General features: G+C 40.9%; 4 protein-coding genes and 1 pseudogene across 4 annotated transcripts; 4 read left to right on the top strand and 1 right to left on the bottom strand.

The window, feature by feature from the left end:
* Nucleotides 1-3,463: 3,463 nt before the first annotated feature.
* LOC114822502 (protein FAR1-RELATED SEQUENCE 5-like) lies at nt 3,464-5,618 on the top strand. The gene is made up of 3 exons (XM_070816511.1): nt 3,464-5,242; nt 5,354-5,416; nt 5,604-5,618. Exons 1-3 carry the CDS (start codon nt 3,464-3,466, stop codon nt 5,616-5,618), a joined length of 1,857 nt encoding a protein of 618 aa, XP_070672612.1.
* Nucleotides 5,619-6,125: 507 nt separating this feature from the next.
* Nucleotides 6,126-6,809, bottom strand: LOC103405992 (protein SEH1-like; annotated as a pseudogene).
* A 2,683-nt stretch (nt 6,810-9,492) lies between these two features.
* On the top strand, nt 9,493-10,954 carry LOC103405840 (probable methyltransferase At1g29790). The gene has a single exon (XM_008344852.4). It carries the CDS (start codon nt 9,570-9,572, stop codon nt 10,767-10,769), a length of 1,200 nt encoding a protein of 399 aa, XP_008343074.2. The 5' UTR covers nt 9,493-9,569; the 3' UTR covers nt 10,770-10,954.
* A 2,390-nt stretch (nt 10,955-13,344) lies between these two features.
* Nucleotides 13,345-13,785, top strand: LOC139193486 (uncharacterized). Its single transcript, XM_070816512.1, has one exon. It carries the CDS (start codon nt 13,345-13,347, stop codon nt 13,783-13,785), a length of 441 nt encoding a protein of 146 aa, XP_070672613.1.
* A 1,112-nt stretch (nt 13,786-14,897) lies between these two features.
* Nucleotides 14,898-15,359, top strand: LOC139193487 (uncharacterized). The gene has a single exon (XM_070816513.1). The coding sequence runs from the start codon at nt 14,898-14,900 to the stop codon at nt 15,357-15,359; it is 462 nt and encodes a 153-aa protein (XP_070672614.1).
* Nucleotides 15,360-18,738: the final 3,379 nt, after the last annotated feature.

Genomic DNA, 18,738 nt, shown 5'->3' on the forward strand with positions numbered 1-18,738 from the left:
CTTTTATTAATAATAAGGACAAAAAACAGTTCCTTTTTTATTAGTTTTTCTTATAATAATTTAGTCTCACCATGTAAATGTAGGTCTGGTCATTGGCTATAAATGTTCTCCTCCCTAGTACATCAAAATAGTTGACGGAGACAATATCATGGACAACTTTTATCAATTTTAAATCTCAGTAATCAAAGTGAGAAGTTATACCAATTTCAGAGACTATTTTGAGTAAAAAAAATAAAAATAAATCTAGTTTAAACTAAAACTTTTCTTTGCTAAATCCATTCTCACCATTGTTAATTTCAACAAGCATGGATCCAATATTTGCCAATCATATGTGTTCAGTTTGACCCAATTAAAATTTTCATTTAGAGCCTAGATATTAAAGTAGTTGTGAGGGGACTCGGGAAAGTCATATTTTGGCAGCTCTCTCGTTTCATTTAGTCCCCTCACAACTACTTTAATATCTAGGCTCTAAATGAAATTTTTAATTGGGTCAAACTGAACACATATGATTGGCAAATATTGGATCCATGCTTGTTGAATTTAACAATGGTGAGAATGGATTTAGCAAAGAAAAGTTTTAGTTTAAACTAGGTTTATTTTTATTTTTATTTTTTTTACTCAAATTAGTCTCTGAAATTGGATTTAGCCTAGATATTAAAGTAGTTGTGAGGGGACTAAATGAAATATTAAAGAGGGAAAGTCATATTTTGGCAGCTCTCTCGTTTCATTGTGCTCCACTTACCTCAACGACTACTTCTAATTACTTTTACTCGTGAGACAAATTTCGCCCAAGTCAAGAATTCTAAAGATACGATGTCGGAGATTTTTTTTTTTCAAGAGGCTAAAGCACGCTTTGTGGCGCAGAGTTTCTCTCAACGCCTTGGAGTTGATTATGAGGAGACGTATTCACCCGTTATGGATGTGATAACGTCATGCTACCTTGTAAGACTGGTAGTTCCCGAACAACTTGACATGAAGCTTATAGATGTGGTAACTGCGTATCTATATAGGGATCTTGATATGGAAATCTACATGAAAGTTTCCGATGGACTTAAATTGACTAGTTCAAATAGTTCTAAACTACGGAAGACCCTTTCTATTCGATTGAGGCATTCGCTTTATGAATTAAAACAATTTGGAACGATGTGAAATTTAAAGATTGGGCTTTGAATGAGATGAAATTCTGCCTCAAAATATGACTTTCCCTCTTGTTGCCCGATACAACCGCACGTGAGTCAAATGAAAGAATGAATACTAAACATTTTGTTAAATTCAGGGACATAAATTCATAAAATTTTAGTTTAGGGACAAATGCTAAACTCGGATACAATTTCAAGGTTAGACTCTAAATTTTTCAATGAAAAATTTTCATCCTGATCATGGATAGATCACCCAGATTCGGATTACAAATAGTCCACCAAGAGTGATTAAGCATGCGAGAGAGGGAGAGAGATTGAGATTTATGGTTTGATGAAAGGGCTTAGGGGTTAATACTTTAACCAAAGTTACTTCTTTCTTGTTTTTCCTACTATTGTTTTCTTTGTTGGTTTGTCTGTGTCCAACATAGTTCATTGATAACATGATATTTTGTATAACACTATATCGGCCCCTAATTATTACGAATTCTTAAATTGAAGAGCATGATTAAAGTAGACATTTTATAAAGATCTCCTAAATAAATTTGGTATTCTAATTAAAATTTAAAATATAAAATTAGAGAGCACGATTGAAGATGTTTAATATGTTCAAAGTAATTATTGGTTATGTGGCCCTAAATTCTTATAAGTCATGTACCTTTCACTGTGCGCGGGGACAAATATCACACCAAGTTAGAGTATCTCTAAGACCTTTTTCTAAATCAACTTTCTAAGAGGTTTAAATAGCCTCTTCGACATGCTCTTACTTGTAAAAGATTTGGGAGTTTTAACAAAAAAACTCGTGGTACTGTTCACTTTAACGAAAAACCACATTTTTACGCTAAAAAGTCTAAACCAAGTTGAATATCAGAGTGCGCAACGAACGAGACTAACAAAATAATAGAAATATTATTAAACAAACGAGAATGTTGAAAGGTTACAAAAACTCTAAGAGACTACATTGTGACTGACTTTTTATCTCTGAATAACAAAGCTCTCTATTTATAATAAACTAACTCTAGTCCCTAATAAGCAAGGAAACGAAAACCTAATTCTAATGGGCAAGAAACTCTAATATTCTTGGCCCAAAAGAAAACCATAAACAATAATAAAATAATAACTAATTTTCCAACCCCCCCCCCCCATCAAACTGACACGACAAGGTAAGCTCCGTTAGGCGGACATGACAAGGCAAATGGGTGAGCAATCAAGCGAGCAAACGAACAATCCAGGCAAACAAGCAAATTCGGGCGGACAATCCAACTAATGACCAGGGGCTCCAGATGTGCTATCCCCAAATGTGTGTCTCATTTGTGTCTCTTTGCTGATATGTTAACACATGTCATTTAACTTAACTTAAAACTTAACATTGTTAACTTTATTTATTTAATATTTAAATTTAAAAAAATCCAAAATAATAAAAAATTGTTGGGTTAACGAGGTGAGCAAACCCAAACAGGATTCTTCACCTTCTTTTACGCGACTGTTCAATGCACAAACATCTCTGTTCAAGCTTTCTGGTAGGCGGAGGAATCACCAGACAGGAGTCGGTCCAGGTGTAAGTTAATCTGCCAGTGCTGCTGGAAAGTGATTTTAATAAACAAGCTTCTGCGTCCTCCATGCTATGAATCAGGTATGTGTGTGTCTATATACATATATATATATACGTGTATATATATACATATATATATATATGTGTGTGTGTGTGTGTGTGTGTGCATATATATATGTGTGTGTGTGTGTGTGTGTGTATTCTTGCTGAAATATTCACATATAAATTTGACTCTTATATGTTGTATTTTTCATTTTTCCTTAAGGACATGGACAGAGAAGATAATCTCAATGAAGCTAATGGAACAAAAGCATATGCAAAGTCACTTCTGAATTATGAAACAGGTATTGACTTGAATTCTGTTATAGACTGTGAAAGCAATGAAACAATAGATTTGGAAAAAACTGATGTCCGGAAACAACTAGTTCCAGTATTAGGCATGGAGTTTGAGACATAAGAAGATGCCTTTGAATTTTACAATGCATATGCTTATACTGTTTGGCTTTAGTGTTCGAAAAAGTAAAGCTCATAAAAATGAGGATGGCAAGTTGATGGACATATTTTTTGTTTGCTCTTCGGAAGGGCATCGTAAAAAAAGAAGTGTGATCCCAATGTTGAATCTCATCGCGCTGAAACAAGATTTGGATGTCGAGCAAGGATGCAAATCAGTTGTGGTCGATCGGCAAAGAACTATAAGGTTATTAAATTTATTCCTGAGCATACACATCCAACATCAAGTCCTAGTAAGACTCATTTTTTTAGGTCACATAGGAACATGTCTTTTGCACAAAAAGTTAAAGCTGATATGGCTGATAGTTCAGGAATTGCTCCAAGAGAAAGTGTTGAATTTATGAGTAGACAAGTTGGTGGTCGTCAAAATCTTGGATTCATTTATGATGACTATAAGAATTATTTGCATTCCAAGCGAACAAGAGAGATGAAGTTAGGTGATATAGGCGGAGTGTTGGAATATTTACAAAAAATGCAGTTGAATGACCCTAATTTCTTTTATGCTATACAAGTGGATGAAGATGATTTGATTACTAATATCTTCTGGGCTGATTCAAGGATGATGGTGGATTATGATTATTTTGGTGATGTTGTATGTTTTGATACCACATATAGAAAAAATAAAGAAGGAAGACCTTTTGCGATGTTTGTTAGTGTCAACAATCATAAACAAACTGTTGTATTTGGTGCTGCATTATTGTATGCGGAGATCACTGCAACATTTAGTCGGTTATTTGACACTTTTGTCAAGGCTATGTCTGGAAAAAAACCAAAAACTATTCTAACTGATCAAGATGCAGCAATGGCCAAAGCATTGTTTGAGAAGTGGCCACAAACATGTCATCGTTTATGCATCTGGCACATATACCAAAATGCAGCCAAGCAACTTAAAAGTGTCTTTGAGAATTTTAATGATTTTGCCAAGGAGTTTAGTAGTTGCATATACGACTATGAGGATGAAGATGATTTGCTATATGCTTGGAATAACATGCTGCAGAAATATAATCTTACAGACAATGATTGGTTGAATCGATTGTTTGCCATAAAAGAGAAATGGGCATTAGTTTATGGGCGGCAAACTTTTTGTGTTGATATTACTACTACTCAGCGCAGTGAAAGTATGAACAGTGCTATCAAGAAGTATGTCAACTACAAATATGATTTGCTACGATTTGTTAAACATTTTGAAAGGTTGGTTGACGATCGTCGGTATCAAGAGTTGAGAGCTGAATTTAAAGCAAGTCAAAGTTCCCCTACATTGTCATTTCCAGTAGAAATATTAAAGCATGCAGCAGGTATTTATACACCAGCAATGCTTAAATGGTTTCAAAACGAGTTATGCAAAGCTCATGATTGTGTCTTGATCTTCAATGGTGAGATTGGAAGCGTTAGAAAATATGAAATCATCCCTCATAGGAAGAATTGGCACCATACAGTCACATTTGACTCGACAAACAATATTGTTTCATGTAGTTGTAAGAAGTATGATTTTGCAGGAATCTTGTGTGCACATGCTCTAAAGGTTCTTTCAACAAGAAATATTACAAGCATTCCAACTCAGTACGTCTTGGAGAGATGGACAAAAAATATCAAGTCTAGCAGTGCAAGAGTTACTATCAACATCTCAAGTAAAGATGACCCAAAGGCCAACATTGTAAGGCGTTATAAAGAGCTATGTCGATTGCATATTCAATTAGCAACACGAGCAGCAGAGTCACCGGAAGCATATGAAATTGCTATATCAAGACTGAACAAGACGTTGGGAGAGGTTGATGCATGTTTGAAGGAGAAAGAAACTCAACAACCAACTCAAGTGAATGCATCTGAGCTCAGTGAGACTATATGCATTGATGATAATGTCATTCAAGTTAGAGGAATCAAAACTAAGGAAAAAGTTGCTGGAAATTCTAAGAGGCCAAGAAATGCTCTAGAAAAGGCCACCAAAAAGAAAAAGCCTCGAAATAAGGAACTAAAATATTCAACGGTGGACTCCGTTGCCGGTTCTATACAAACAACTCTACCTCATACTCCTATATTGCAGTCGGTATGTAACCTTGTGATCTGTGGATTTATTGAAACTCATGGTTTTGAACATTTATTTTACTTTCATTTAGTGTTGACTTCCATCTAATTTTGGACGGTTTTATAAATTTAGGTTGGTCAACCCAATCTAATGCCTGGACATATGCATTTTGGAGAGCCATTTGATTTTTCACAGGTATATAGGTTCACTTATACAAGCATACTTCTACAATCTTGCACTTATTTTCTTAAATATATTGTTTACTTATAGGCATATTTTTTTGCACTTCTGTTTATATGTATATTAGCAATACTATTTAGGGATCCAAAATGCTACAAGCAGTTATCCGTAAGGTCCAACTAGCATGGTTAATTTATTGCAGGTAACTCTTTTGTAATTGGTTAATACTTTCTTCTTTTTTCATTTATAATTTCTTTCCTAAAGGACTAATTTTATGTCATTATATATGCATATAGGCGCAGATACAATTACCAACAACGAAGGATTAGGCTTTGATAAGCTCTCAAATGACAAGCACCACGAAGACACATGATAATGATATGAAAGTGCAAGATGCTATGAGAAGAGCGCTCAGGGAATTTACTCTGTTTTTGGGACTAAAGCTTCAGTTAATACTTTTTATTAAAGAACCATCTTATTTAGTTTGATGTTTGGAAAGTAGTGACTATCAGTTCTTCTGATTTGCTAATGACTCATAACATAGTTTGATTGAAAAGAACGAATTTTACTTTGTTTTTAGAGTGAAATTCGTTTGACCCCAAGCACCTGCAAGAGCTTTCATTTAGTCACAAATCAGTTCTTGCATTTAAAGGACATATATAGCACTATAGTTTTGGTTTTGTGTAATTCAGTCACCTCAGCTATGAATGATGATTTCATATTGTTATAATCTCACTTGCTTCAAACTAAAATATAGTGCAATCTTCTCCAATAATAGCCTTCCATCCAAGTCAGGGTTTAACCCAAGATGCCATATTGATATTCCCTTATGAGTGGCAACAACATTTACCTCATATGACCTTCCAATGTTCGGTGCCCACGCAACTGCGTAGACCTAATCACCATTGTCACCAGGCGAAGCCAACTCTGCAACTGGGAGCCATCTTTGATGAGCCTGATCAAATTCCCATATCTCGGCGGAATTAAGTTGTGGTGTTTTTAAATTGAAACCCAAAACAAAAATTGATTCCTAGCTTTTCTTTCCTTTGTGGATTCCAAGGTATATAATGCATATGGCATGGCCAACTGTAGACACCGAGTCAATAACACTCTGAAATTCAGCCTGAAGCTGCCAATTCTTCAGTTCCAATGGATTCATTAGCTCATAGAACTTGACACGAGCATCTGAATATGCAGTAACCATTTTTAAACCTACTGGTGAGACTCCAAATTGGGTATCTAGCAATTGAGCCAAACCGCTATTAAAGCTTGTGCACAGCTTCCATTGAAGAGGTTGTGCATCTTCAGCAACTTCCTCCCACAATGATAAAGTTTCATCTGCACAGACACACGCCACTGCATCGCCCAATTCCGGTGGAACCCAAGCAATTTTCACAATTTCGTCCATGTCCTTAAGGAAAAATGAAAAATACAATATATAAGAGTCAAATTTATATATGAATATTTCAGCAAGAATATATATATATATATACACACACACACACCACACACAGACACACACATACCTAATTCATAGCATGGAGTTCTTTGATCACCTTTCAGTTGGGACGCAGAAGCTTGTTTATTAATCTCACTTTCCAGCAGCACTGGCAGATTAACATACACTTGGACCAATTCCTGTCTGGTGATTCCTCCGCCTACTGGCAAGAACCCACGCGCCATCATCAAGTTCTACCAGAAAGCTTGAACAGAGATGTTTGTGCATTGAACAGTCGCGTAAAAGAAGGTGAAGAATCCTGTTTGGGTTTGCTCACCTCGTTAACCCAACAATTTTTTATTATTTTGGATTTTTTTAAATTTAAATATTAAATAAATAAAGTTAACAGTGTTAAGTTTTAAGTTAAGTTAAATGACAAGTGTCAACATATCAGCAAAGAGACACAAATGAGACACACATTTGGGGACAGCAAATCTGGAGCCATGACCAGGTACACAACGTCACTCAAGTGGTCATCAGTCCAAGCACTAAAGCAATTGTGGTGGTGAGCAACAAAGTTCCAACAACAGGTTATTCTCATATCATCCGTGTGGGCCTCAAAACCTGATTACTCTCCCTTCATTTTTTTTCTTCTTCTTTTCTTTGAGTGGTCATTCGTAAGCAATTCAAACTAACAAGCAGTGGCTTCTCAACAGAGGGGTCGCCAACGTACAAGTTCGAGATTCAAGGCTCGGTAATTCCAGCGGATTCGAGGTATGGCAGGGTGTAGCACCAATCAGTGTGTGCGTAGCAGCTCTGGTGTGGGCGAGAGCAACGGGTATACGGGTGGGGATGTCACGGTGCATGTATGGTGCAGTGGTCGGGATGGTGATGGTTTGTGCAATGGTCTGCGGCGACAGGGCAGAAGGTTGGTCAGGCGGCAGCGGCAGTGCGTGGTGGTTTGTGTTCCTGATTCAGGCAAGCAAGAAATCATGCAGGGAACAGGCATGCTAGACACAATCAGCGGCGGTGAGATTGACGTAGCAGTGGTGTGGTGGATGGCAGGAACAAGGACGATGGTGGATGGCAGGAACAAGAACAACATTGAATGGCAAGACGAGGTGGTAGGCCAGGTAGGTGGGCCGGATCCCGGTGTGGCGTGGCTCTGGCGGCTCAATGCAACAAAGCTTCACTTTTTTTATTTATTTTTATTTCAAACTGCAAAACAGAAACCTACGGCACAACGAAAAACAAATCACAACGAAGAACAGCACAAACAAATTAGCTACCAAGAACAGATTTAACCTCGGAGGATCAAACTTGCTCTGATACCAAATTGAATATCAGAGTGCGCAACGAACGAGACTAACAAAATAATAGAAATATTATTAAACAAACGAGAATGCCGAAAGGTTACAAAAACTCCAAAAGACTACATTGTGATTGACTTTTTATCTTTGAATAACAAAACTCTCTATTTATAATAAACTAACCTTAGTCCCTAATAAGCCAGGAAACGAAAACCTAATTCTAATGGGCAAGAAACTCTAATATCCTTGGCCCACAAGAAAACCATAAACAATAATAAAATAATAACTAATTTTCCAACAATTTATCCTTATCGTTAAAACTCAAAGTTTTCAAACCATTTTCATTAGTTTTCCTTAAAAGGTTAGCTGAACTATTCAAGTGGTAATAGTAAATTAGTAGTCATATATATGGGTTATGATTCGGGAATACAAGCTTTTGACACACATCTTAACACATTTTGTGGGGCTCATTTTGCAATGTATTTCAACAATCTGACGATCTACCTTTTATGTCTTACCTCAAAGATCATGTCTACCAAAAATCACTCAAATTCAAAATGATATAACCGTTGAACTAAATTTAGTGTTTCTTTGTAGAACCGCATTCGTCCATTTTCTTCACTACAAATAAATGTCTTAATGATTTTGGATTTGTCTAATTTTTTATAAGGATGATCTATGAATAATGTACTAAAATAGAAAATTCAGATAATTGAAATACATTATAAAATGGGTCTTACAAATTAGATGTTAAAATGTGTGACAAAAGACATCGTAACCATATATATAAGGAGATCTACTCCAGTTGACGCAAAAGTCGCATACATGTGCATTGTATTAAGTCGATCTTTGTTTTGTTAATTATATATGTCTCAAGTGCTTCAAGTTCTTTGATGTATACGAATCGGCAGGTTTCGACTTTTTGGCATCAGTTGCTACTTCAGATGCTCTGGCTATTGGCCAGTTGATTTTGGTTCACCTTCTTTTGCGGATCTAAGGCAAGGCATGCACGTCGCTGCCTGCAATGGGTGGACTCTAGAAAATTCATTTTTTACGTGCCACTCTTGAAAATTATATTATATTTTGCATATAAATATTTAGTGGACATTATCAACAGTTAAATTCTGCATATACAATTGTATAACAAATTAAAAACCAGATCTGAATTAATTAAATAAATGGCAGGCAATTTATTTAACTTAATGAGTTTTGCCCAAGGTTGTGTTGACTTTCTCACTTTTTGTTTAATTTTCTAATTAAGTTTCTTTCCCTAGGCAATGTCAGTTGATATTATATAGAATAGTTGTATATAATCCCAAACCATATTGGTATGTTGTCTCACACCGATTTCTTTGTTCTCACTCCATCTCTTTGCTTCTTCTCTAAGTGACCTGAACAAACAATAAACACTGAAACACCAATGGCCTCGGATTCCCCACTTAAATCCAAGCCTCCATACTCCTCAAATATCTTGTTCCTTTTCCTTCTCCTTTCAACAAATCTCATCACCTTGTTCCTCTCCTCATCATTTTCGTTTTGCGCCCTCAAACCTTCTACAACAACCACCGCAGCAGCCACCGCGGATCCCGCCACTCCAACGACCGGCTCCAACCTCCCTTATGCCTCTACGGAAGACACATCTAACCTTCCAGCTGAATTTCTTGCCTTTGCGTCCGGACAACTCCTCCCATTTGGATACAATGCAAACTTTGACTCCAACACCATATATCCTCCAGTTGGACAAGCATGCACACTCTTCCCTGATCTCCTCCGCCGCTTCATGTCCTACAAGGTAAATGGATCGTGCCCGGATGACGAGTTTTTAGCCCAAAGGCTCCTCCTCAAGGGCTGCGAACCCTTACCACGCCGACGCTGCCGCCCTGCCTCAAACCCTAACTACGTGGAACCCTACCCTCTTCCCAAAAGCTACTGGTCCACACCGTCCGACAACTCAGTCGTATGGACAGCCTACAAATGCAAAAACTACGACTGCCTCATCAACCGAAAGAAAAACCACAAGGGCTTCGACGACTGTATAGACTGCTTTGACCTTCAAGGAAATGAGAAGAATCGGTGGGCAAAAGGCAAAGGAGGAGGGCTTGATTTCGGCGTGGATGAGGTCTTGGGGTTCAAGAAACCCCGAACGATACGAATAGGGCTTGACATCGGCGGTGGAGTGGCTACATTCGCTGTGAGAATGAAGGAGAGGAACATAACAATTTTGACAACTTCAATGAACTTGAATGGTCCTTTTAACAGCTTCATTGCTTCAAGAGGGGTCGTGCCTTTGTACCTAAGCATTTCGCAGAGGCTGCCGTTTTTCGATAATACGCTCGACATTGTGCATTCGATGCACGTCTTGAGTAACTGGATTCCGACGACGTTGCTTCATTTCGCTATGTTTGATATCTACAGGGTGCTTAGGCCTGGCGGGTTGTTTTGGCTTGACCATTTTTTCTGCGTAGGTGAGCAGTTGGAGGAGGTCTATGGACCTCTCATTGAGAGCATTGGGTACAAGAAGTTGAAGTGGGTTGTTGGGAAGAAGCTTGATCGTGGACCGGAGCGTAGGGAGATGTACCTCTCGGCGTTGCTGGAGAAGCCATTGAAGAACTCTTGGTGATTAATTAGTTAACCAGAGGGGAAATATAAAAGCCTTAGCTGGTATTTGTTTTTTTTCTGTTGACATTTTTACTTTCTTTTATTGTTAAGTTACGTAGAAGAATATTTGAAAGAGAAGGAGATATGGAAATGGGCCGCGTGTATGCTGTCCCCAAAATACATGTCTCCTTCATGTCTTCTTGTTAATTTTGTGACTCCTATCTTGAAATTTAAATACTTTTAGGTCCATTAAAACATAACCGAAACTAAAAAATAATGAGCAAAAAGTCAATCGCATAGCGCTCGAAATTTCAAGGGCCTCCAAAATTTTTGCCATCTAATATTTGTATGTAATAATGTTCTATATTTAAAAATTATTTTTGTGAGCACTTTAAAATCTCATTGTGCACTCTTTATAAGTGTAATTTTTTTTCTTCCTAAATATAAAAATTTGGAGTACAATGAGATATTTGGAGTAAAAACAATATTTTTTTTTTCAATTTTATTATAGAATAATGTTACACATTCAAGTGAAACTTTAAAGTTAGAGTTTTTGAAGTTTTTTTTTCTTGTTTGGTTGTTTAAAATTGAACTGCTTTTGATTTTATTAGTGAATGTTATGTTTGCAGCTCTTTTTACTTGTGTAATCTTGCAATCATTGAGTGCTAAAGTTTGTTTTGATTTAAATGATAACTTTCTAGCATCAATACATTATCCTTTTTTTTTAAAATATCTTAAGGTGGGCCCATTTTATATATCTCGCACAGGGCTCGAAAATCTCAGAGACGGATCTAGTGATATTCCTCTTCATTTGTAACTGAGAGGTCATACGTTCAATTCTCGCTAAAGGCAAATTTGAACCACATTATTGCTAGGTTATTGTGAGGCATAACCCACTCCCCCAACCCTAAGGTAGATAATATCGTTTGTTAGAAGAAGAAAAAACTAGTTAAATGTCTAAACACTTGTCGCGGAGTTAGCTAGGAAATAAGGAGAGTGTATCTAATCCTCGGAGATAGCAGTTTCGTGGTCATGGATGTCAGATATGAGGTGGTCATGGATGTCAGATATGAGATGTGAAAAAGAAAATGGAAGAACGCAAATTTAGAAAGTGCGATATTCCTATATAACATTGACGATAGCATTTACAATGATTGTATTTCCAAAACCCTTAAACCATGTCATTCTATCAAACTAACTGTGGAGCCTAAAATAATCACAAGGCGACACGTGGATTTTTGGGTAAAAGAGGACAAAAATACCCTTGAGGCATACTGGGATTCCTACGCGCGAGCAGCGGGTAATCATCCCTAAACAAAGTCAAAAGTGCCCAAAATAGGTATCAACTTAAAACCTATTTCATTCCATATATTTCTTACCTCTTTTTCCCTCTTTTAGCTAATCAATTAGTTATTTATTTTATTCTTTCCATAACTTCTAAAACCTTCCTTCTAAAAATCATGATAAATGGCCAATTAAGGACTTAATTGCCTATTTAATCCCTTAAATTGACAATTAAGTGATCCCTTTTACCCATAAAATACCACATGGCCGGCCATCCCCATAGCTTTCTACCTTTCCTATCTTTTCCCACTTTACTACCCAATTAAGCTAGCTAATTGATTCTATAACCATCCATTTATTCCCTTTATGTTTAATTAGCCAATTAATCATAATAAATTGGCTAATCAAACCTAAAATCAACCACAAAACCCACTTAATGGCCGACCACTTTCTCTAAAAAGTGGACCGGCCAAACCCTATAAAAAGGCTCCCATTTTCACAAAACTTTCATTCCAACACTTTGGCAAAAATCCCAAAATTCTCTAAACACTCTTTCTCTCTAAATTCTAACTTTGGCATCGGAGGTTCTTCGGCTAAAGCCCCCCATTCATCGTGGGCACGTGAAGCTCTTGGCCTTAACCTAAGGTGTTAATTGTTTTGTAGGTGCAAAATTGTCCAAGATCAAGGAGGAAGAAATTTGCCTCCACAAATTGGTGCTTTCATTGAGAGTTGAAATCCATACTCGTAGAAGACTCTCGCACAAAAAGGTTTTTTCTTTATTTTCTAGTCCATTTGAATATTTTTCATACGTTCTTATTATTAGAATTTTTTACTTGCAAAGGTTCTTTGATAAAACGTATAAGCAAAATATAATGACTAGAAATTTAGAAAATTCCACAAGTGAAAATTCTAATGTTTAAGAAATGGGATTGCGGAGACCCGTGAGGCTAAATGCGACAATAAGTGGAGCAGCACCACCACCACGAGTTTCCACCATGGGAACCATCGCGGTGGCTACCTCGGTAGCCACCCGTGGCGAGGTCCATGGTGCCTTCACCACGGCCCGAGCTGTGCCATCCAAGGCTCACGACAGCAAGGCCACGGCCCAAGCCGTGCCATCCAAGTTTGCACGGGCCCGAGCCCAAGCCTCGCATTCGCATGCATCACATACTAAGCAGTCTGCTTCCGTCGAGCAGCCCACTCCCGTGGCCCAGCCTGCTCCCGTCAAACAACCTGCTCTCGTGGCCCAGCTTGCTTCCACCAAGCAACCTGCTCTCGCGGCCCAACCTGCTCCCGACAAGCAGCCCACTCCCATGGTCCAGCCTGCTTCCGTCGAGCAGTATACTCCCGTGGCCCAGCCTGCTCCCGTCGAGCAACCTCATCTCGCGTCCCAGCCTGCTCTTGTCGAGCAGCCTACTCTCATGACCCAACCTGCTCCCGACGAGCAGCCCACTCCCATGGCCCAGCCTGCTCCTGTCGAGCAGCCCACTCTCATGGCCCAACCTGCTCCTGCCGAGCAGCCTACTCTTATGACCCAGCCTGTTCCCGACGAGCAGCCTACTCCTGTGGCCCAACCTGCTCCTGTCGAGCAGCCCACTCTCACGGCCCAACCTGCTCCTGCCGAGCAGCCTACTCTCGTGACCCAACATGCTCCTGACGAGCAGCCCACTCCCGTGGCCCATCATGTTCCTGTCGAGCAGCCCACTCTCACGGCCCAACCTACTCCTGCCGAGCAGCCCACTTTCGTGACCTAGCCTGCTCCCGACGAGCAGCTCACTCTCGTGGCCCAGCCTGCTCCAGTCGAGTAGCCCACTCTCACGGCCAGCCTATTCTCGTGGCCCAACCTGCTTTCGTGGCTTTCCAAGCAACCCAAGTCGGCCCAAGAATATCTCAACCATTCGGACCTACCATCGAGCCGGGGATATTTTCACCATATTTTTTCGCGGATTTGACATTTCCCAACTCAAATCTCGCGCTCGGAGTCTACCACCCTTCCATTGCCCAATGAGGCGCATTCCTTCCAAGCTCTTCTAATCCAAATGACGAACAACACTTGTCTCGACAAGTCATAGAGTTGACGAGCGCCCTTGCACAACAGACAACCTTGGTGAATCAACTTTTGTAACGCATCGGGATCCAACGTGCCCCGGACGAGGTATCCCGAAGTAGGACAAGGGCAGACGAACTTTTCCAGCAGGGTCTCGGCAAGCAGCCACGAGCCGAACGTTCAGGCAATGTACATTCCCGATTGGGCCCCCAAGATAGCGTATACTCCCGTCTTAGCGCGCGGAGGAGCGTGCACTCTCGACTAGGCCCACGGATAAGCACACATTCACGGTTGGGGTCACATTCCGATAGTCAACATGAGCAACTTTCCGGGCAAAGTGTTAATTCGCGGCTAAGCCCGCAAGGAGCATCATCCACCTCACATCAGAGTAGGCAGCACGACGGACGGAGAGAAGCAGTCACTCAATCCAGCTCAAGTTCAACCAGCAGCCTGCGAAGAACTCGCTCGCATGTTAAGAACGCACCACATGCACTACATCCGCGACATAGACGAGCCAAACACATGGAAGAGCAGCCTAGACCAGCAAGTCATGGCTGGGGGCAGCCGAGATCTCAGCTACCCTAACAAAGGCAAATTCAGGAAGAAGTAGAGAGACTCTTGACCAAGCGATTGCATGATTTCCAACGTAATGAGGTCACCGATGAGGCACTACAATGGAACATGACTAACATAAGTAGGTCACCCTTCACGGACGAGATCGAGTAGGCAGAGCCTCCACGCGAGTTCAACATGCCACATTTCACATCTTTCAAAGGGGATGAAGACCCGGAGAGACACTTAAAGCGCTAACGAAGCGCAATGATCCTTTATCGAAACAACGATGATCTCATGTGCAAGATATTTGCCACTACTCTACAAGACGAGGTGCAAAATTGGTTCTACACCATGCCGCCACAATCCATCCGGAATTTCTACGAACTTTCTTTGGTTTTCACCAAAGAATATTCATCCTATCGCTCAATCAAAAAGAAGTCTGACCATTTGTTCGATGTCAAGAAAAACCCAAAGGAGTCACTTCGCTACAATGTGAGGAGATTCAAAGCAGAGAAGGCAAGGATAGTCGGATGCAACGACTCAATAGCTAGAGCAGCCTTCCAAAAAGGCCTTCCAGTAGACCACCCGCTATTCAGAAAATTGATCATGAAAGAAGATCTAACTCTGGCAGACTATTTTGCTTTGGCAGAGAAGCATGCACTCTGGGATGAGGCTCACCAATGCACATTCAAGGACTTGAAGAAGTACCCGACATCACCTCCCTAGAAGCAGTGGAGGACTTATTCGCATGTTTGACGGTATCTAAAGTAGCTATAAGCTCTACCATCATGTGAGAAGAGCTGGGGGCCCGACTACCTGTATTCTACAGTTCAAAAGCTCTCATCGATGCTATTAAAACCCAAAAGCTCAAGTTTTACTTTCAAACGCATGCAGTCTTCCTCATGACGTACTATTTTGCCCAATCCAGACGCGCGATGATAAAGGCGTAGGCCCTGACGAACACAACATTGGAAGGACACACTCGAAAGTAAGTTTTGTCCTCGTCACCCTAAAAGATTCTACATAGGAGCAACATGTACCGGCAATTGAGTACCACTTCTTGCTACGCACCACATGGCCCTAGCCGACCCTTGCTCAATTATTCAACTCTAGAGTGGCCCAATACTGGCAGTTGAGCATCTCCTGCTGCGTATAACATGGCCCCATCTCCACAGCTCCCTACTGCGCCTTCACGCCGAGCCTAGGTGACGCAACAGGCGGCCCAACGATGCCTCAGAAGTAGCCGAGCACACTTTAGCCGCGCCTACTCCACCAAATGGAGACTTCTGGCATTTGCATGTCAACGGCGCAGAAAAGCCTTCATCACTGCCCGTAGAGAAGGCTAAAAAAAGATGGATCCCATCTAGGAAGGTCCGTACAAGATCAGCATAGTAGGTGGCAAGAGTAATTACACCCTCGCCACCATGAAACGGCAAAAAGATTGAAAAGCAGTGGATGGCCTACAATTTGAAGAAGTACCATGTGTGACTTCCCGCCACAGCAAAACCCGAAGATTCAAGAAGCTCGACGGGCACCACCTCACAAGCCGAGGACTATCCAGTTGTTATGCAGTTCCTACCTTACAGCTAAGTTCTCGTTCGTTTCACTTGTTTTTTTAATGAGGAATTCAGAAGTAATCACAACTTGGCTTGGCTGCATGCTTACAACAACTGATCACTCCTGCATTTCAAAAGAAGACTGCGCCCTACTTAGGGACTCATCGCAGGAATTGCGCCCCCTGAGGGACTAACCATGCTCTCCAGTGCGAGAAGGTAAACTAATTGCTCTCCAGTGCGAGAGGGTAAACTAATTCCCCGACACCCATATGGGTCAGCTCTTTAAGACGGGAGGATAAACTTTACACTCCGAATATCCAGACGTGGATGAGCCTGGCTGCCCTAGTATAACTAGATGCACGATGGCTTGCGCCGGGATTCCTAGAAGTAGCTACAATGGTCTTTTTCAAGGCTTAGCTAACTGAAGGATTTTAGGTCTCTTGGCCTAATCCTTGGGGAACCGGACCCCAGAGACGGAGGGGGCACATTATGCAGTACGCCATACAGACGGCTGCCCTGGAACCCTAAAGCTGCTACTGAGTGCACTAAGGTAGCCTACGGATTCTGGAAGACTGCCTACGGCTTGCCCTTCGAGCAGTAAAACCTCGCTAGACTTATACAATCGCACATTCTTGTGAAAGGTTAAACAAGCTAGCACGCATATATGAAGTTTTATCCACTGCCGACATGCTACGTAGTCGATAAGCTTCACCTCTGCCAAGCGCGGAACAACCTACATCAAGTCCTAAAGTGTTGTGATACTTGCTACGCAACCTACAGAATTGCAGAAAGCCAAGGTTAACAGCCTAGTGGTTACGCGGACTTGTCTGCTTCTGTAAGTAAGGCATCCGGCTGCCAATCCTATGGCTAACAACTTTGCAAAGTTCTACACCAACACCTACGGCTGCATAGGCTACGCGGGCTTGTCTGCTTATAAAAAAGTAGCATGCCTGCCACTGGTCTATCAAGTCTAAAGGTTAGGGCATGAACAAAAGAAGCGAATATGAAGAAAATCGAAGGAAAACATGTTTATAAACAACTAGCAAAGGTCGAAAGAGTTCAACCAAAACAAGAGCTACAAGGAAAAATAAATAAAATCCTAAAAGCTACCTAGAAGACTATCGCAGCTTGGACATCCCACGACTACTCGATCGCCACACTTTCAGCAGCCACGACGCTCTTAGCAGCGGTATCATCCAGCGCTTCACCCCCGGCTGCCCCAGCCTAGGCACTAACTTCTCCAACTACTTCACCAATAGAAGCCACAAAAGTAAAATCAAGCAAGTCTTCCGGAGAAATAGAGAAGGTCTCGAAACCCCAAGCCCAACCTTTTCACCTTTCAGTTGCTCATCCTCATCGAGCAGACTAACGTAGATGCTCTGCAGCTCATCCACTTCCTTCTTCAGACTTTCGTTGATCTTCAGTACGCCTTGAAGTTCCAACACTTGGGGTTTAAGCCTATCGACGATTCTCTTGAAGTGGATCACTTGGTTATAAGCAGCAATCAACTCTTCATCTTTTGCAGCAGAACGAAGCGCAGAAACGACATGCTTAAGATCTTGAATCTACAGCGGGGAAGATCTCTTCTTTCCACTTTCAACAATGCCATTTACGATACTCAGCATGGGAGCTCAACCCATACTGGCTTATCCCTCATTTTTTCCTCTCAGACCAGCAAGCAGGAGGCCTGTATACCCAACATTCCAGTAGCCTATGAGACCCACAATCTCCTCATTTATCTCAATCACCAGCTTGGCCCGAGTCAGACCAAAGGACATGAGCCATGCGGCTCGCCTAACACTGCGCCCCAATGCCACAATCCGCGACCCTAGCCGCACAAGCTGCCCTTGGCTCAAGCCAAGCCAAGCTGCCCAAGCAGTGGTCCCTGCCACGACATCTCCTCGGCACATGCCGAGCCAGCTTCTGGCTCCTGCCAGCCGACGTGCCGCACCATCCAGACAGCTGCCCCGCGGTAGTATCATCCAAGAAGAAGACAAGGAAAATTAATTTTTTCTTACCTCAATGCAACACGAGGAAGACGAAGAAAACAATGAAAGACGGTCCTTTGCACGGGCAAGATGTAGAAGATTGCTAGAGGAAGGGGAGAAAATATTCTCTAAGCTATCTCTCTCTTGTAGGGTAGAATAAATCGCTCTCCAAAGTTGATTTAATAACCCACTTAAGGTGGACTTAAATAGGCTTTGAGAGAAATTTATTTCCCTTTCCTAGAAGGATCTAATTTCCTATTAAAGAGAGAATCAACATCAAAATAGGAAGCAGTCTTAAGTTTCCTAAAGCAAGAAGATCTCTACACCTACTGCCCTTTCTTGCGAGCAGCCCAACAGGTGTGGGGGCATTTGTGGAGCCTAAAATAATCACAAGGCGACACGTGGATTCTTGGATAAAAGAGGACAAAAATACCCTTGAGGCATACTAGGATTCTTACACGCGAGCAACGGGCAATCATCCTTAAACCAAGTCAAAAGTGCCCAAAATAGGTATCAACTTAAAACCTATTTCATTCCATATATTTCTTACCTCTTTTTCCC

This window comes from Malus domestica, chromosome 17 (assembly GCF_042453785.1).
Source record: "Malus domestica chromosome 17, GDT2T_hap1".
Classification (NCBI taxonomy): Eukaryota; Viridiplantae; Streptophyta; class Magnoliopsida; order Rosales; family Rosaceae; genus Malus; species Malus domestica.